Genomic DNA, 19,615 nt, shown 5'->3' on the forward strand with positions numbered 1-19,615 from the left:
TTTACGCCGCGACCACTCTACTCGAACAGGCGTCGTCGGATCCGGTATCAACTCCGAAGGAGCCGGAGTCGAATGTGGAGCCGGAGTCGAACGAGGAGCTGGAGTCGAACGAGGAGCTGGAGTCGAACTTCGATTTGGATCTCGAGGTTGTTCCGGAGCCGGTGAAGCCGTAAGCGGTGTCGATGACTTCGGCCCTGCCGAGAGATGCCAAGCCGGAGCTGGCATAAACGGCAAGAGCGGCGCCAGAGCATAGGCTTGGGGAACCCCCAAATTGTATGCCAACAGACCCATGGGATGAGCCGGTGCTCCAGAGGGGTACATGGCTCTCGCATAAACACCATACATGGCGTTTAAAAAATGCGAAGGGTCCTGTCCTGGACCCGCAAAAGGAGGGTACGAAACCACTGGCTGCTCCGGAGGAGGCTGCACCGGAATAGACTCCTCTTGTTCCTCGGGTTGGTTTACCGGAGTCGTCGAACCCTGAGCAACAGGAATTTCCTCCGCTTCTTCCTCATGTCCCTAAGACTGAGACAGATCCGGAGACGGATTCAACACCGGAGCCGGTGAATGTTCCAGAGACTCCAAAGGTGAGGCCTCACCTCCATGACTTCGAACTGGAGAAGGTGATACCATGTCCTTACGATGCCTTCTTGAAGACGGCTTCATTTTTTAATCCGACTCCTTACCGGAATGGTGCCTTGAACTATGCTTCCTTCTCTTATGCTTCTTCTTAGACGATCTGGAAACATGTCCCGAAGTCGACTTCGAAGCAGACCTTGACCGGGACCTAGACCTCGACCTCGACTTTGGGCGTCTCGATCTCGACCTCGAACTCTTCCTGGCATCCTTACCCTTCAATTTGGCAACAAGAAGTTTTGCCTCACGTTCTCGAAGAGCCTTCGGGTTCATCTTCAAACAGGATCGACAACCATGGACGTCGTGATCTGAACCCAGGCACCATAGACAGTCACCATGCAGATCTGTAATAGACATCTTTCCGCAGGAATCACACGGCTTAAACCCAGTCTTCTTCGTCCACATCACGACAGAAGACAGCAATATCGAAGAGATACAAATAAACTCACAATAGCAACAAAGTTAATATCAAACAGAAGATCCCTCGAAACCGTTAGCGTCGACGTCGCGGAAAAAAGGGAACTGATGTCATCACGCCGACGTAGGCCTAATAAGGAGTCAGTGACGTCAGTCAGAGTCGCGCGCGATGCCGTGCTCCTATGACGTCGTCCACGCCGGCGTGCTACAAAAGAATTTTCCGAACGTTGCTGACGCAGGTGGATATTCACACGGTGAGGAATCCACTGGCACATGTATCCATCAGAATAAGGGGGCACACTTTATCGACACAGTGCTACTGCATGCCAGCTAATATGTTTTTCTAAAATATGAACGTGTTATTGGTCACAGGAGATTAGATTTAGCTACTGGACAAACTTGGTGAGGACTAGATGAATGTCATGTGTATCAATGAGTAAAACCAGTATCTTAACAGGGTGTCACTTTGGCAGATCACAGTAGTAAAAAATGGAAAAATTACACTGTTTAAGGCAGAAGAGGAGCGTCACAGTTACAAAAAATATCATGTAGGAACAGCTAAAAACTAAAAGCAAGGAACATGGTGTACAAATTACTATTTCCCAAATCTGAGAAGACGGTACCTGTCTACAGTCCACCTGAAACATTTAATTTGGGGTGATCATACGAATATATAAAAAGTATACCTATTTAACCCTTCTCCAATAGGAGGCTTCTTCTCATCATCCAGATAGACAATCACTTCTTTCCTGCGAATGTGCACAATCTCATCAAGGTTCAGGTTTGTCAGATTAACCTCACCTTCAAAAAAGATGGATCCATACCCTGTGAAGCAAATAAACAGTCAAACCTACACAGGGTAAAGCAAAGCAAACTTATGAACAAAATGTCACTATTTCCAACACTTAAATACCATGCAGGTAAGCGTATTCCATTTGTGGAAAGATTCAAAATGAATACAAAGTTGACAAATCTGCTTTACTGTGGTACTTCAAGAGCTCAATATTTAAAAGAAAAACTTGTTGCTGTAACAACAAACATATATAAAAGTTCATGCAAAGCAAATTTAAATAACCAGGGAGATAACAGCCAAGGCCCTAAGGCTTTCCATGGCTTACCATAAGGAACAGCAAGTTTGGCTTAAAAAGAGTTAACAGGATAGTAACCAGACTTACCTTTGCGCCCAATTGTAAAATTGTTAACTATGCACTCTCCACAATCGTCCGTCATCTGTGCAAGCTCATCCATTGAAGGGATGGTATAATATCCCACCCTGGTCAGGATAATACCTGTGACAAAACAATTAGGTTATTACATGTCAGAGACCAATGCTACGGCTGCAAGAGTTGAAAAGTACCATTAGGCAACAGCAAATATATGCATATGCCGTACCACAAGTCATGTACAAGAACATCTACCCAACATGTCACATTTTACAATTTGCATAATCCTAACCAGCTCGTTTTTCTCCGTAACCAAGAGTCTGAGCCTCTAAGGCTAGTTTCGGTGTAATCAGAGTGCTTAAAGGTACTGGGAAAGCCTTGTGAACAGGGACTGGTTATTACTGCGCAACTCACCAAAATGTCAAGAACCGTATTCTGGTTCTAGAATCTCCGGATTGAGCGATGGAGACTTACTCTTGGAGGGTGATGTGGGCTTGGAAGAATAGATAAAGTTAACACAAACAGTCATTAATATCCAGTCACTTGTAATTAGTGTCAATGTTTCAGTATAACAATAACGTCTACACGAAAAGTCTTTAGATTGCTGCAATCTAAAAAACAAAATAAAGCAGTACTGAAATCACACATTCTGGAGCCAGGGGGAATACCGGTTTCTTCAACTCAAATTCAACTAGAGTGTTTCGGGTGCAATGAGATCAGGAAGGAGTTGATGAGTGTTGCTCTGACTTTACTGTATTTGTTTGCATTGTTTGTTTATTTTCATTGCCTGTCCCCCTGTAACCCCGGTGTCCTCCCGCCCCGCTCCCCGCTTCCCGCCTCCGTTGCCTAACCACGCCCCCTTTCTTTCTGTGCCCTCCCCGCTCCCGCCTCCCAGCTGCTCCGCCCTCCCTCGCACTTGGCCATATATGGCGACCGTGCGACGCAGGTGAGTGTGACCTAACTTAGGACACCCCCGCGCCGCACGGCCACCAGCTGCTGCGTGTGCCTCCCGCCTGCCTCGCTGACCCTACCGCCGCCGTCTGACCACGCCCCCTGCCACCGAGCGGCGTGGTCTCCTGCGGTCAGGACCTCCAGGGCTGTGTCCGCTGTTGTTGCCCTTTAGGATCCTGTGCCCCGTTTTCTTTTCTTTTTTCCTGTTGTGCGCCCCTTTGCTCTGACTTTACTGTATTTGTTTGCATTGTTGGTTTATTTTCATTGCCTGTCCCCCTGTAACCCCGGTGTCCTCCCGCCCCGCTCCCCGCTTCCCGCCTCCGTTGCCTAACCACGCCCCCTTTCTTTCTGTGCCCTCCCCGCTCCCGCCTCCCAGCTGCTCCGCCCTCCCTCGTACTTCGCCATATATGGCGACCGTGCGAACGCGCAGCGGGAGCGCCGATTGTGTGCCGAAGGCGCGCCAAAGGTAAGCCCGTCTGCGCCCGTCCGCGCCTGGACGGCTCCCAGGGCCAGGACCCCTGGCCCCCGCAGTCCCCAGCCCACCCGCCGGACGTACGACGCCGCCACCCTCAACGCACTCAACACCGGCCGAATCCCGGGATGCCACCGAGCCACCCCGAAACGAACCCACGGACCCTTCAGCTGCCACGCCTGCAAGTTCACCTGCATCCGGACCTGCCCAGCACCCGCCAAGCCGAACACCAGCAGCAACCACCTCAAGTGCATCCTGCTCAACACCCGCTCCGTCCACAGACACACCATCGAACTCTGGAACCTCCACGACACCACAGCTCCTGACGTCGCCTTCCTCACGGAAACCTGGATGAACGACTTCTCAGCGCCCGACATCGCCATCGCCATCCCAGAGGGCTACAAGATCACCCGAAAAGACCGCGTCAAACGAACGGGAGGAGGCATCGCCATCATCCACAGAAACACCATCCGCATCACGACCAACACCGACGACTCCCTGACAACCGCTGAACACCTGCACTTCCAGATACACACCGACCCCAAGACCACCCTCAGAGGCACCCTGATCTACCGACCCCCGGGACCACGCACTCAAATTAAAATTCAAAATTTCTTTATTCGACTGTGGAAAAAACAGTCCTAAAAGTACAAAGAAAAAACACATATATATACAGTTCATTAGTTAAAAAGAATTCAGTTTAAAACAATGGCTCACGTAGTGCCTATCACAGCTCATACAAATGTGAATGTTCAGTTTATCAGAGACTTATATACATAAATAAAACGGGGCAGGTAGAGGTTATCCTTCCATGCTTTTTCTAAATTTGAGGGCTGCTTTTAGGAAATTACATACGTATAAAGTGCTTTCACAGTGCAACATTTTAAGATAAATTAGTGCAGGCCTTAATTGCACAAAATTCAGTTTTTTAAAAAGAGGTTTTAAATGTGTTTTCGTGGTAACATAGTAGGAGCATATAAATAAAAAGTGTGCCAAATCTTGCGGGGACTTATTGTCGCAGCCGCAAGCTGGCAACACTTGTCCCCTGTGGGCTCCACTGGGCACGGCTAGCAACAGGTGGAATAAATCAAAACGAAATCTGGTCAATAAAAAGCGCTCGTATCTGGAAAGGGCCCAGGATAGATATGGTTCTGTTTGAATACATGATTTAATTAAAACATGACTTATCACACTACCCTTCTTCAATTCGGCCTCTTCCCTAGCCAACTGTTGAAACATTAAAAAATTGCTCTTTACAGATGTTACATCGCGCTTAGACACTAACTGTGGTGTTAGGAAAAGATCCATCCTGCCCAAATCATGAAGACAATTACGAATATATTTTATCCAGGGTATCTTAAATTTCCCATCCCAGTCCAGTGCTTCAGATAAAATGTCTTGGGTAAAAGGTATTTCATAGTTCATCCAACAATTTAGCCAGCACAGGAGGGGGTTTACCGCAATTTTGTCCTCTAAATTGGGCATGCCCAGTTCCTCGTGAGTGGAGAAGTTAGCCGTGCTCTTCGGTAAACTTAAGATTTGTTTAAAAAAATTATTTTCAATAGTTGCAAGATCGGACACTGGTAAAAAAAACCAGAGGTCACTCCCATAGCAAGCTACTGATATACTTTTTGCTTGGTATAGTTTCATCAGTGCTACCACTGGAGTGTTACCCATTTTACGAGCAAAATCAGTTATTGCAACATTGGTCCTTATTAGATCCCCTCTCTTTTTCTTTAATGTGGGTCCCCAAGTAAGTTTACTGTCAAACGTTACACCAAGATATGAGAAGGATGATGTAGTAGGTATTTTTTCCCCATTGACAAAAAATGGGTAGGACTTTTTGGACCCGGATCCTACCTTCATGACATATGACTTGGCATTAATAGACAGGCCGCGTGAGTTCATAAATTGGTAGAAAGAATCTAATAAAGTTTGGAGGCCGAGTGCAGTTCTGGAGATAAGGAAGGCGTCGTCAGCGTAGAGCAGGACAGGGACGCCCTTTTTCCTTATATATGGGTAGTCCGTATTTGTTTTTAAAAGATGCTCCTCTAAATCGTTAATATAAAGATTAAAAAGAAAAGGCGCTAAAATGCAGCCCTGTCTAACCCCCCGATTTATTTTGAAGTCTCTGGTTACTTTTAAGTCTTTAGTATACCGCACATTTGCTTGCGTGTCGCTGTGGAGGTCGGCCAGGAAGTTGATTAAGTTTTTTTCAACCCCCAATTTCAGTAAGACGTCCCAAAGTTTACATCTGTCAACGCAGTCAAAGGCCGAAGAAAGGTCCATAAAGGCCATATTTAGTGTACCGTTTCTGGCCAAGGTATATCTACCACTAATTAAGTACAGGTTCAGGCATTGGGTTATTGTGGAATGCCCTGGCCTGAAGCCGTATTGTACCAGTGACATAACTTTGTTGTTTTTGGCCCATACGGTCAACCTGTTTAGGATAATCCCACCAACAACCTTGGCGACTGAGTTGATCAGGGAAATTGGCCTGTAACAAGCTGCGTTGTTTCTGTCTCCTTTCTTGTACACGGGTACAATGGTTGAAGCACCCCAAGACTTTGGTGCCCCAGTAACGGCTCCGGCATTAATGACCGCCGTAAGGATTGGGGCCCAGAAGGAGACATCGGATTTAACCGTCCGCGCCTGGACCGCGCCCAGGGCGAGGACCCCTGGCCCCCGCAGTCCCCAGCCCACCCGCCGGACGTACGACGCCGCCACCCTCAACGCACTCAACAACGGCCGAATCCCGGGATGCCACCGAGCCACCCCGAAACGAACCCACGGACCCTTCAGCTGCCACGCCTGCAAGTTCACCTGCATCCGGACCTGCCCAGCACCCGCCAAGCCGAACACCAGCAGCAACCACCTCAAGTGCATCCTGCTCAACACCCGCTCCGTCCACAGACACACCATCGAACTCTGGAACCTCCACGACACCACAGCTCCTGACGTCGCCTTCCTCACGGAAACCTGGATGAACGACTTCTCAGCGCCCGACATCGCCATCGCCATCCCAGAGGGCTACAAGATCACCCGAAGAGACCGCGTCAAACGAACGGGAGGAGGCATCGCCATCATCCACAGAAACACCATCCGCATCACGAGCAACACCGACGACTCCCTGACAACCGCCGAACACCTGCACTTCCAGATACACACCGACCCCAAGACCACCCTCAGAGGCACCCTGATCTACCGACCCCCGGGACCACGCACTCAATTCAGCGAAGACATCGCCGATTTCATCAGCCCGCACGCCCTGCCCTCTGCAGACTACATCCTCCTCGGGGACCTCAACTTCCACCTGGAGAACAACAGCGACCGCAACACCACCACCCTGCTTGACAACCTCACCAACCTCGGACTCAAGCAGCTGGTGACCACCCCCACCCACCTCGCCGGACACACACTCAACGCTGTCTTTTCATCCAGCAAGGACATCGTCTTCAGCCACGCCACCGGACTCCACTGGACAAACCACAGCTGCGTCCACTTCAGCTTCAGAAGATCCACGATCCACCACCACCAGCAACAGGTTGCTCGAAGAAACTGGAACAAGATCACAGCAGACCAGCTCGCCGCTTCCCTGAGCCAGCACCCTCCCGCCAGCTCAGCAAACCCCAGCCAGGCCGCCGACAACCTCACGAAGTGGATCAGCAACTGCGCAGACGACCTCGCCCCACTAAGGACCCCGCCTAGCAGACCCGGCAGCAAGAAGGCCCCATGGTTCACCGACGAACTCAAGAGCTCCAAGAGGAACTGCCGAGCCCTCGAGAAAGCCTGGATAAGGGAGCCAACACCGGACAACATGACCACCCTCAAGCTCGCCACCCGGAAGCACCATCAACTGATCCACGCCACCAAGAAAACAGCATTCAAGGACCGGCTGGACAACAACGCACACAACTGCAAAGAACTCTTCAACATCGTGAAAGAGCTCTCCAACCCCAACGCCGGAAACAACGACATCACCCCGTCGCAAGACCTCTGCAACTCCCTCGCCTCTTACTTCCACAAAAAGATCGCTGACATACACAACAGCTTCAGCCCACAAACAACGCTCCCCACGACCGCACCAACGCCCCCCACCACCACCCTCAGCGCCTGGACCCGGATCAACACAGAAGACACCATCCGCACGATGAACTCTATCCACTCCGGATCTCCGACCGACCCCTGCCCCCACCACGTCTTCAACAAGGCCGACGCTGTCATCGCACCCCACCTGCGGGACATCAACACCTCCTTCGACACCGCCACCTTCCCGGAGAGCTGGAAGCACGCCGAACTCAGCGCTCTGCTAAAGAAACCAACAGCGGACCCCACCGAACTCAAGAATTACCGCCCCATCTCGCTCCTCCCGTTTCCAGCCAAGGTCATCGAGAAGACCGTCAACAAGCAGCTTGCCGCCTTCCTCGAGACGAATGGATCCCTCGACCCCTCACAGTCTGGCTTCCGAGCCAACCACAGCACCGAGACCGCCCTCATCGCGGCCACCGATGACATCCGAGCCCTGCTGGACAACGGAGAAACAGCGGCCCTCATCCTCCTAGACCTCTCCGCGGCGTTCGACACTGTCTGCCACCGCACCCTAGTGCAGCGCCTCAGCAACATCGGAATCCAGGAGAAGGCACTGGAGTGGATCATCTCCTTCCTCACTGGAAGGACACAGAGTCCGCCTTCCACCGTTCAGATCTGCAGCCACGAAAGTCATCTGCGGCGTTCCTCAGGGCTCCTCGCTCAGCCCCACCCTCTTCAACGTCTACATGAGCCCCCTTGCGGCCATCGCACGCCAACACAACCTCAACATCATCTCCTACGCCGACGACACCCAGCTGATCCTCTCCCTGACCAACGACCCCACCGCCGCCAGAACCAACCTCCACGAAGGGATGAAAGACGTAGCCGAGTGGATGACGACCAGCCGCCTGAAACTGAACTCAGACAAGACGGAAGTCCTCATCCTGGGCTCCTCGCCCTCCGCCTGGGACGACTCCTGGTGGCCCCCCGCCCTGGGCGCCGCACCCAAACCGACAGACCACGCACGCAACCTGGGCTTCATCCTGGACTCCTCCCTCTCCATGACCAGACAAGTCAACGCCGTCTCCTCGTCCTGTTTCAACATCCTGCGCATGCTACGGAAGATCTTCCGGTGGATCCCCACCGAGACCAGGAAGACGGTCACCCAGGCCCTCGTCACCAGCCGACTGGACTACGGCAACGCCCTCTACGCCGGAACCACCGCCAAGCTCCAGAAGAGACTCCAGCGAATCCAGAACGCCTCAGCCAGACTCATCCTCGACGTCCCCAAACGCAGCCACATCTCCGGACATCTGAGAGACCTGCACTGGCTCCCCGTCAACAAGAGAATCACCTTCCGTCTCCTCACCCACGCACACAAAGCCCTACACGACCAAGGCCCGGGCTACCTCAACAACCGCCTCAACTTCTACGCTCCCAAACGTCACCTCCGATCGACCAATCACGCCCTCGCCGCCGTCCCCCGCATCCGAAGAGCGACAACAGGAGGTAGATCCTTCTCATACCTGGCCGCCAAGACCTGGAACACCCTCCCTACCGACCTTCGCCTGACCCAAGACCACCTCTCCTTCAGGAAGAAGCTCAAGACCTGGCTGTTCGAGCAGTAGCGCCCCCCCCCGCCCCCCCAAGCGCCTTGAGACCCTCTGGGTGAGTAGTGCGCTCTATAAATGCCTTGATTGATTGATTGATTGAGTTTAGTTCTTACTCATAAATGCGAGAATGGTAGCTGCATAAGGGCAGATGCCAGAGTTGGATCTTGCTGTCCCGGTCATACTGAACAGAATACGATTATTACTGTCCAGGAGCTGGTGACCTATGTAAACAGGCACAAACAGGTTGTCCACAGATTCAGGTGACATCCAGGGCCAAAAGGAGGATGAAAACTCATGACAAAAACGGCCATAAGGGTACTGCTCTGCAGACACCAGTGATGGTGCCTTTGCACATGGGAGAATCAGAGGATTTTCAGAAGCCGGAGTACAAGATGGCCTACTTGAGGTGAAGTGCAATGCATGGCCATGACAACTTGAACATAAGGTTATGGAGGTAAACAGCACCCGAGGTGGCCTGCAGAAAGACTGGCTTTTCACAAGACAGTAGCCACCACAGCACTACTGAGGGAAACACAGAGGTTAAAGGAGGAAGAAGTTATGTGGGTGGGCCGAGAAGCGTTCACAACTCTGCACAGGCTCTTTCTACTGCATTGGACCTCAGTGCAGTGACTAAAACAGTCAGTCCCCGTGGTTTTAAATTTAGGTTGCAGATGGTTTAAAGCACCCTTCACCCTAGCTTCTTGCTGGATCACTGCAACAGCAGACTTCGTCCAACTGATCTACAGCATATACATTCCTGTATCACAAGGACGTTTACAGCAACTGAGCTCACTGACGGTATTCCATAAGGAAACTGTCGGAAGAAAGTGCTTTGTATCCTCACCAGTAGACTGTTAGTTTAAATAGAATTATGTAATCATTATGGCAGGTGCCACTAGAAACAGACGCTGTATAGGAGGCAGAGGAGGAGCAGTTCTATCTCCGGATTAATGAGGGCCTTGTAGATATAGATGCATCCTTACAAAAGCAGTATCTTTGGCCTTCCAACTCATGAGCATGCAGCTCATTATGATGGCAGTGAAAGATGATGAAACACCCCTGTGGCGGAAGGCTTTTGCCTAATCACACTCAAGGTACCCAGATAGGTAAGGCAAAGACAAGACCATGACCTCCCCCTGCCTCACATGTGCCTGCCCCAGATGCCTCTGAAAGGCTTAGACGAGCCTTTCTTATGAAATACAAATCCCTAGACGGCCTTATGGGCAATGAAAATTCTTTAAACACCGCAGAAGATGATGTTTACACTCTACAGAGGGAGGAAATCACAAATACCAGGGAAGATTCAGACAATCCAGTTAACATTCCGCAGTCTGGGAAGGAACCAGACCTTAGCAGACTCAGGAGACCGGAACACAGTTCAAATACTACAGGGTTAAGAATGAACCTTGTAAATACCAGCAGGGGTAAAAGACCCCTCTGCTTGACAAGGAAGTTTGGGAAGTCTGAAGGCAGAATGCCCAAGACCATCTTTAGCAGAAAAAAAGTCTGCTTAACCACCAAATTGCATTGCAAAATTACCACTTGCATTACAAAATTAATTAAAAAACACCAGAAGAAAGGTAAAGATGGTTCTTGAAAATAGTGTACAGATAAACTCCTTCACAGAATGGGGTTATTAAAGAAGATCCTGGACATGCCAAAAAGGGAGAGACATACTGGCAACCCTATATCACCATGGGTCTTTCAGAAACAGTTTTAACTGCTTCTCTTCCTTTCTGCACAACAGATCGCAAAGATTCAAATTAAACTAGGACCTTCCAATCTGACCCCCAGAGACGATCAGGGTTCCTTGAGGTTCCACTCTTTCTCCCACTTCTTAATCTGTAATTGGGACCACTGTCTGAAATTCTCAAGTTCTCCAACATCTCATATCACATGTACAAATATTATACAGAACTCTAAATGAAAATATCTTCTCCTGCAGATGTCAAAACACTTAATGACACCTTGTTGAAAACCCAACCCTGGCTGACCCTTAAACCATATTGTACTAAACGCTCCTCCTAAGAGTACTAATCTGTATGCATAATGGCGCAAACACCTGACCATGCTAAACTGTTCTCCCTTGGTTATGGACCTACAAATCTCCTTGGTAGCATCTTAAATAAAAACTTAGGCATGCAGGCCCACATCAGCGCCACAACTATAGGACGTCTCTCTTCCAAATTAACTCCCAAAGAAAGATAACACCTTCCCTCCCCCCTAGTAGACTTCAAGATGGCAGTTCAAGTCCTTGTAATCTCTAGACTGGAATATGGGAACGCAACCATCACTGTGCTGACCAAAACCAAGATTTCTCCACTCAAGGTTGCCCAAAATGCTGCAGCTAGTCTCATCACAGAATCTAGAAAAGAGTAAAATCGCCTGTATGACACACAAAGCACTTCACCACAATACCCCAGCCTACCTCGCCCACAAACTTGAGTTCTCTGGGGGCAGTAAAACATCTAAAAGTTCCTGCTCTCAGCTACTAAAGCCCCCGAAATTCAAAAAGAAGAAAACCTACAAATGCTGAGTCACTGGAGCATCACCACGAATTTGGAACCCACTACCTCCAGTAATCATGCTAATCCCCTCTACTGCCTCCTTCAAGAAAGAGGTGAAAGCCCTACTGTTAAAGTCTTTTCTTCCTTAACTGACTCTTCCAGAACAATTGCAGGTCTGCCCTAGTGTCTCTTATTATGGATCTGTCTTGTATTTGTATACTTGAATGCAAGGTTTGGATACCCTTGGGTCATGTTTGCACTTTATAAAACTAACTAAATAATTATCACCAGATGTCCTATTGGGACAAGCACAACATGCAGTCTGTTTCTGAGGAAACGTATATTCACTTTTACCTTCTGAAAGATGCAAGTTCCTACTGATTAAAATCAACCCAAAGTTCTGCAAGCTGGTGACCACAGAGGGAGGAGCAGTGGCTGAAAGTGGTCTCTAAGTCACTTTTGTTAAAGCATTTAGAAAATTTATCACAACCTTCTCTTGACAAGGCCAAAAGTCTATGCAACAAGTTCTTAGTCAGAAGGTTTATGAAGGTGTCGGTAGAATTCCAGCACTAAACAATATTCTCCCTCATTTAATTGCTGTACAAACTACCGGTTCCTTATCCGATTCATGGACACTCAGGCCACCCATTGTCAGTATAAATTATTTTATGTCATTCATTCATTTTCATTTTTTAGATGGATTGGTTGTTTTTGTATGGATTTCGTATTATAATTTGATGTAGGTTTGTAAATACTCTTCTAATTTTATTGCTAGCAATGGATCATATTCTTCTATTAATTTTTTCTTGTGTAATGTAACGTTCATGTATTAAACCCAGTTTCATTTCTAAGAATGCTTATACACAACTGTAGGGAGATAATGTGGGATGCTTCAGACCACAACAGAGTTTCTGCTAGAATTCTATTGACTCACAAGACAGAAGAACAGGCCCAATTCACCGTTTTTTTCAAACAAATACATTGCTTATAGACCAGAAAGTAAAGGCCCTCATTGAAAAAGGGGCAGTGGCACCAACAATTTTGCGTCCAAAGGGATTCTTAAGCAACCTCTTTCTAGAGGAGAAAAATGAGGAAAGGCAAACCACTAATTTTTTTTTTTGCATAGTTTTATATAGCGCAAACTTGACCCGAATCTGGTATCGGAGCGCTTTCCATAGCACCAGTTACGTTACAGGACACATTCACTTTTATTTTGTTAGGCACGGGTAGATTAGGTGATTTGCCTAGAATCACAGGATGTTTAGCGTCGTTACCAAGTCTCGAACCCAGATCCCCAGGTCAGAGGTTGAGCGCCCTAGCCGTTAGGCCAACTCCTCTCCTAATCAACTTGGAGTTCAACAAATGGCTGGTTTACCGCAAATTTAAGATGAAAGGGATACACCTCCTCAGGCATATTATCGTACCAAACAATTGCATGGTAAAGGCTGGACCTGAAGGATGCAATTAACTGCTTGGTGTAGTCTGGAGCTTGCAGGACTGGGGCATATGACACTGCATTATTTAGAGTGTCAAAAGCCTTTTGACAGTTCACTGTCCAGTTTACTTTCTTTGGCATAATTTTGGAGGCAAAGTATGTGAGGGGTCTGAATGGACCCACAGTTCTTCACAAACCTCCTATAGTACCCAGTCAAGCCAAGGAATGACCTGACTCAGGTCTGGGTTGTTGGGGAGCTACCCAGGCCATAATTGTATGGATCTTGGGTTGGAGTGGCTGAACATGCCCTTCACCTACCAGGTGGCCCAAGTACACAGCCATTTCCTGCCTTAACTGGCACTTACTTGCCTTGATAGTGAGGCCTGCACTTCTCAGAGCCTCAAGGACCTTGCCAAAGTGGCTCAGGTGATCCTGCCAGGAGGAGCTGTAGACTGCAACATCATCAAGATAAGCTGTACTAAAGGATTCACGCCCAGCAAGGACTTTGTTCACCAACCGTTGGAAGGTGGCGGGGGCAGTTTTTTTTAACCCAAAGGGTAGAACAGTAAACGAAATGCCCATTTGGGAAGGAGAATGCAGATTTTTCTTTTGCTCCATGGGTCAGACCTACCTGCCAGTCCTCAGATGTGAGCTCAAGGTCAAAGGTACGGAGATATTTGGCTACACCTAACCCATCAATCAGTACATCTGCTCTAGGGAATGAGTGTGCATTAGTTTTTGGCACAGAATTGAGGTCCCTACAGTCCACATAAAACCTTTCTTGATTTTCACTGTGGAGCGAGGTTTGGGGACTAAGTCAACTGGACTGGCCCAGGGGCTCTCTGAGGGTTCACGGACACCCAATTTCAGCATCTATCTTACTTCAGCTTGGATGTGCTCTCTGACACTATCAGACTGCCTGTAAACTTTGTTTTAGACAGGTAGGATGGCACCAGTGTCTACATCATAGGCATATCAGCTAGTCTGACAAGGGGGTAAGAGAGAAGAGCTCAGCATACTGATTTAGGACTAGCCTGCAGTCAGCTTGCTGTTGGGTAGTAAGGGTGTCTAAAAAGACCACTCCATCAACAGACCCATCTTGGAGATTGCTGGAAAGGAGATTAGAGAGGTTCACTATTTCCGGTCATCATGAGCAAAGTCATGTCAGCTCTGTCATATTAGGGCTTCATGCGATTGACATGAATCACCCTTTTATGGTGTTCGATACTGCCAAGGTCCACCAGATAGGTGAACTCCCCATTTCTTTCAAAGAGAGGCTAGGGCCCACTAGACTCATCTTGGAGTGCACTAGGGGATATAGGCTCCAATTCCCATACCTTCTGTCCTGGTTTCAATTCTACCAGAGGAGCATTTTGGTCACACCACTGCGTTTTGAAGCTCTTGGCTGGCCTAAAGGTTTTGGCTTGCTTTCTCCATGTATTCATCCATCCTGAAACGAAGGCCAAGCACATAGGCCTCTAGGTCTGGTTTTGGTTCTTTGGGAGGTTTTTACCCAACCTTCTCTTACAACACACAGAGGACCTCTGACCAGGTGCCCAAACAAAAGTTCAAAGGATGAAAGCCCCAATCCCTTTAGTGGCACTACCCTGTAGGCAAAAGGCAGCATGGAAGCAGGACATCCCAACTCCGCCTGAGTTTTTGAGTCATGCCTTTCAAAGTCGGGTTGAATCTCTCCACCAGGTCATTGGTTTGTGGGTGGTAAGGAGTGGTGAACCTGTAGCTCACTCTACACTCCTCCCATATGTGTTTTAAGTATGCAGACATGAAGTTTGTACCTCTATCTGAAACTACCTCCATCGGAAAATCCACCCTGGTAAAGACACCAAGGAGGGTTTCTGCCACCTCTGGGGCAGTGGTGGCCCTTAGCAGAATAGCTTCAGGGTACCTGGTGGCATGATCCACTACCACCAGAATGTATTTGTTCCCTGGGCTGTTGGAGGGTGCAGGGGCCAAACAATGTTGAGCCCGAACCCTTTCAAAGGCTACCTCAACCACTGGAAGTGGAATTAAGGGGGCCTTCCACGGCCCGACCCCCAATAAGGAGTAGTTTCTGTCCTGTAACTCCAGTTCTGTAGTAGGGGTATCTCTGTTATAGTCATAATCTAGTGAATAGTCCCGCCCATGTGCGTGGACCCCGGAGCAATCAAAAATAATCTCTTACAGTGTCGAAAAATGCAGAAATGCACAGACACTTAAGAGAGAATTTAAAGACAGAATGCAGCCTAAAAAAGGCTACACTGTCCAGTACTTCAACTAGAAATTCCACCATAAAATCCAAAAAAACAGCAAAGCCTGTACAGATTTCCCTTGCTTCAACAGCAAAATCCCTCAGGAATGATAGAGAGAAGGACCTGGACAGACAAGCCCCATAGGCTGCCATTATGTGGCTCAGAACAGGATACTGTGCCTTTAAGAGAACTTTCCAGAACTTCACAGTATCCCAGAATGCCCTGCAGGTCCCAGTTACTTTCAGGTTTTTTTAAGGCGTAACACGCCAGACCTGTAGCATTGCGTACATGAATATCTCTCTCTCTCCCCACCGGGGAGGAGGGCGGGCGCTTATGACTATAACAGAGATACCCCTAATACAAAACTGGAGTTACAGGACAGAAACTACTCCTTCTGTAGTAGGGGATCTCTGTGTATAGTCATAATCTAGTGAATAGAATGGCAAGCCCATCCCCACACCAAGCGGCGGTGGAGAACAAAGAAATTACGCCACTATTGTGCGAACAGATTCCGCAGCGAAGCCTGCCCAACCTGAGCGTCTGCCTTGGCATCAGCGTCCAGGCAGTAATGCTTAGCAAAGGTATGGACCGACTTCCAAGTGGCCGCCTTGCAGATCTCTGCAATGGGAACATTACGGAGCAACGCTGTCGTGGCAGCTTTGCCCCTGGTGGAATGAGCCTTAGGTTTGCCCCCTAAGGTCTTATTAGCTTTGTAGTAACACAATTATATGCAGGACACAATCCACCTCGAGATGGACTGCTTAGGGGTAGCAAGACCCGTCCTGACTGATCCATAATTGATGAATTGGTCTGACCTACAAATATCTTTGGTTTTATCCAGATAAAATTTCAGCACCCTCCTAACATCCAGGGAATGCAAAGACCTTTCCGCTTGAGAGGAAGGATTCTGAAAGCACGTAGGTAAAGTTATAGTCTGGTTAATATGAAAATCCGAAACAACCTTGGGAAGAAACTTAGGGTGAGTACGCATAACAACCTTAGCAGCATGAAATACAGTACAAGGTTCTTGGCAACACAACGCCTGAATTTCACTCACCCTGCGGGCCGATGTAATGGCCACGAGGAACGCCGCCTTCCAGGACAGGTGCTGCAACGAAGCCTTATGAATAGGTTCAAAAGGCTCCTTCATCAACCTGGACAGCACCACATTCAAGTCCCATGAAGGCGAAGGAAGCCTGACAGGAGGGAACACTTTCTTCAAGCCTTCCAAAAAGTCCTTGATCACAGGGATCTGGAAGAAGGAAGTCTGTGAAGGGCATTTCCTGTAGGCAGTCAAAGCAGCCAGATGAACCTTAACGGAATGGACATTAAGGCCAGACTGCGCCAGATGAAGTAGAAATGGAAGGATGACATCCTCCTTGCATGCCGTACGGTCATAGTTCTTGGACGTGCACCAGATGCAAAACCTCTTCCACTTGTAAGCATAAGAAGTCCTAGTGGAAGGTCACTTAGCCTCCTTCAGTATGTCCATACAATCCTCTTGGAGATTCAGATGGCCATATTGCACTATTTCAGGAGCCATGCCGCCAAACTCAAAGACGAGAGGTTGGGGTGCACCATCCGCCCCCCCGAACTTCGTGAGAAGGTCCGGCCTGCACGGCAGCTTCATGTGAGGAAGGAGAGACCGGTGAAGCAGGTCCGTGAACCACCACTGTCTGGGCCATTCCGGGGCAATCAGTATCATCCGCGCCCTGGACTGGGACAGCTTGATGAGAACCGTTGGAATCAGGGGAATGGGTGGAAAAGCGTACAGAAAGCTGTTCGACCAGTCGATCCATAACGCGTTCCCCAGCGTCCCCGGCTGGTAGTACCTGGAGGCGAAGTCTCGGCATTTGCTGTTTTCGGCGGTGGCGAACAGATCTACGTCTGGAGTTCCCCACCTTGCGAAGACTTCTCCTAGTACGTCGTCGTTTATGACCCATTCGTGGTTTTCCTGGATCCGCCTGCTCAGTTCGTATGGCTGAACATTCTGCACACCTGGCAGATGGGTGGCCGTTATCGACAGTCCTCGGGCCAGAAGCCAGTGCCAGATCGCCTGCGCCTCCTGTGACAGAGTGCGGGATCTCGAGCCCCCCTGCTTGTTGAGGTAATACATCGTTGTCGTGTTTTCCGTCTGTACAAGCAGAGAGTTGGTCTGAAAGGACGGATGAAAGGCCTTCAGTGCCAAGTGAACAGCTCTGAGTTCCAGGAAATTGATGTGGTACGTGGACTCCGTCGGGGACCACGTCCCTTGAATCTGTAGGTCTTCGGAGTGCACTCCCCAGCCCTGGAGAGTAGCATCCGTCACGATAGTCTGAGTGGGAATGTCCTTGTGGAAGGGAACCCCCTGGAGGAGATTCTCCGCTGAACACCACCACTTCAGAGACTGAAGAGCATGTAGAGACAGTCGTATCTCGTCGTCCCAAGATCCTCTCCTCTGGTCCCACTGATCCTCCAAGCACTCCTGCAGCGGTCTCATGTGCAGCCGTGCATGTGGCGTCAGGAAGATACAAGAGGCCATCGAGCCCAGTAGAGAAGACACCGTCCTCACAGTAGTAGATGGAGTCGTCAAAAGAGCCTGAGCCTTCCGAAGGAGTGATAACCGTCGCTCCCCCGAAGGAGACACGCTTGCTGACAGCGTATTGATGGAGGCTCCCAAGTACTGAATGCACTGGACCAGAGTCGGGACCGACTTGGACATGTTGATGTGCAACCCCAGCTTGTTCAGCAGAACGCACGTCATCTGGAAGTGTGCTTGAGCTTCCGAGAAGGAGGAGGCCTTGATCAACCAATCATCCAGGTACGGGTAGACAAACACCTTGTTCTTCCTCAGGTGTGCCGCTACCACTGCCATGCACTTCGAGAACGTTCTGGGCGCAGACTTCAGCCCGAACGGAAGTACCGTGTACTGATAGTGATTGGTGCCGACTTGAAATCGCAGAAACTTCCTGTGTTTGCATGCAATGGGCACATGGAAGTATGCATCCTGTAGGTCTATGGCACATAGCCAGTCTCCCCGTTGCAACTGAGGATAGATCTGATGCAACGACAGCATGCTAAACTTTTCTCTGCGAATTCACTTGTTTGCCTGTCGCAAGTCCAGAATGGGCCTGAACTCGTTCTTGTCCTTCTTGCGGACCAGAAAGAACCGGGAATACAGACCTCTTCCTCTTTGAGACAGAGGTACGTCTTCTATCGCCCTTTTCCTTAACAGGATATCGGCCTCCGCCTGGAGCTCGCGCAGCTGATACTGCGAGCTGACCGGGGGAATCGATGGAGGAGGGCTGGTGAACCGAAGACTGTATCCATTGCAAACAATATTCAGCACCCACTTGTCCTGAGTAATTTTTCTCCACTCTGCCAGAAAAAATTGAACGCTTCCCCCCCACCGGAGCGGGTAACGGACGAAGGGGAAGTAACCGCTCAGGGTCGAGACCCGGCAGGGCCCTTGTTCGCGGTAGAGGACTGCTGTCCACCTCTACCCCTCTGGCGTTTCTGGAAGGGTCTCCGGAACTGCTGCTGCTGTTGCTGCTGCTGCTGTTGTCCCGAAGACTGTCCTCTTCCTTTCCCCTGCGAGCCGAACCGCCGTTGGAACTGGCGGTAGGGTTTCTTGTCCTTGGGCTTCTCCAAGCCCACAGCCGTCAGGGTTTCCGCCTCGGCCTTCATCCGGGCCATTTCGTCATCTGCGTGTTTACCGAATAGCGTCTCACCGGAAAACGGCAAATTGGCCACTCGCTGTTGCGCCTCAGGCTTGAGTGACGTAAGCCTGAGCCACGCATGGCGGCGTTGGTTGATACCGTGGCAGTAGCCATGTGCGGCCAACAGGGAGATATCCGCCGTGGCGCTTATGGCCTGGTTCGAGACCAGCATCCCTTCCTTGACGATTTCCATGAAGTCCTCCTTCCGGTCACGCGGGACAAGGTCCGCGAACTGTTCCATGGAATCCCATAGCGCACGGTCGTATCGTCCTAGCAACGCCGAGTCGCTGGAAGCCTTCATAGTAGTGGAAGTCGTCCCACACGCCTTCCTTCCAGCCGAATCAATCCAGCGGCTCTCCTTATCCGGAGGCACGGTGGATGACGGGGAGGTAGAATGTAATTTCCTGGCCGCCGTCACTATCACCTAATCTGGCACTGGGTCCAT

General features: G+C 49.7%; 1 protein-coding gene across 1 annotated transcript in view; it reads right to left on the reverse strand.

Moving 5' to 3' along the window:
• The window catches only part of NUP98 (nucleoporin 98 and 96 precursor), an 853,605-nt gene that overhangs the window by 464,728 nt on the left and 369,262 nt on the right, over positions 1-19,615 (reverse strand). Inside the window, 2 exon segments of the mRNA XM_078658655.1 lie at positions 1,740-1,878; positions 2,229-2,342. Coding sequence (XP_078514781.1) covers positions 1,740-1,878; positions 2,229-2,342 — 253 coding nt within the window.

The sequence above is a fragment of the Lissotriton helveticus genome, chromosome 8, assembly GCF_964261635.1.
Source record: "Lissotriton helveticus chromosome 8, aLisHel1.1, whole genome shotgun sequence".
NCBI classification, from domain to species: Eukaryota; Metazoa; Chordata; class Amphibia; order Caudata; family Salamandridae; genus Lissotriton; species Lissotriton helveticus.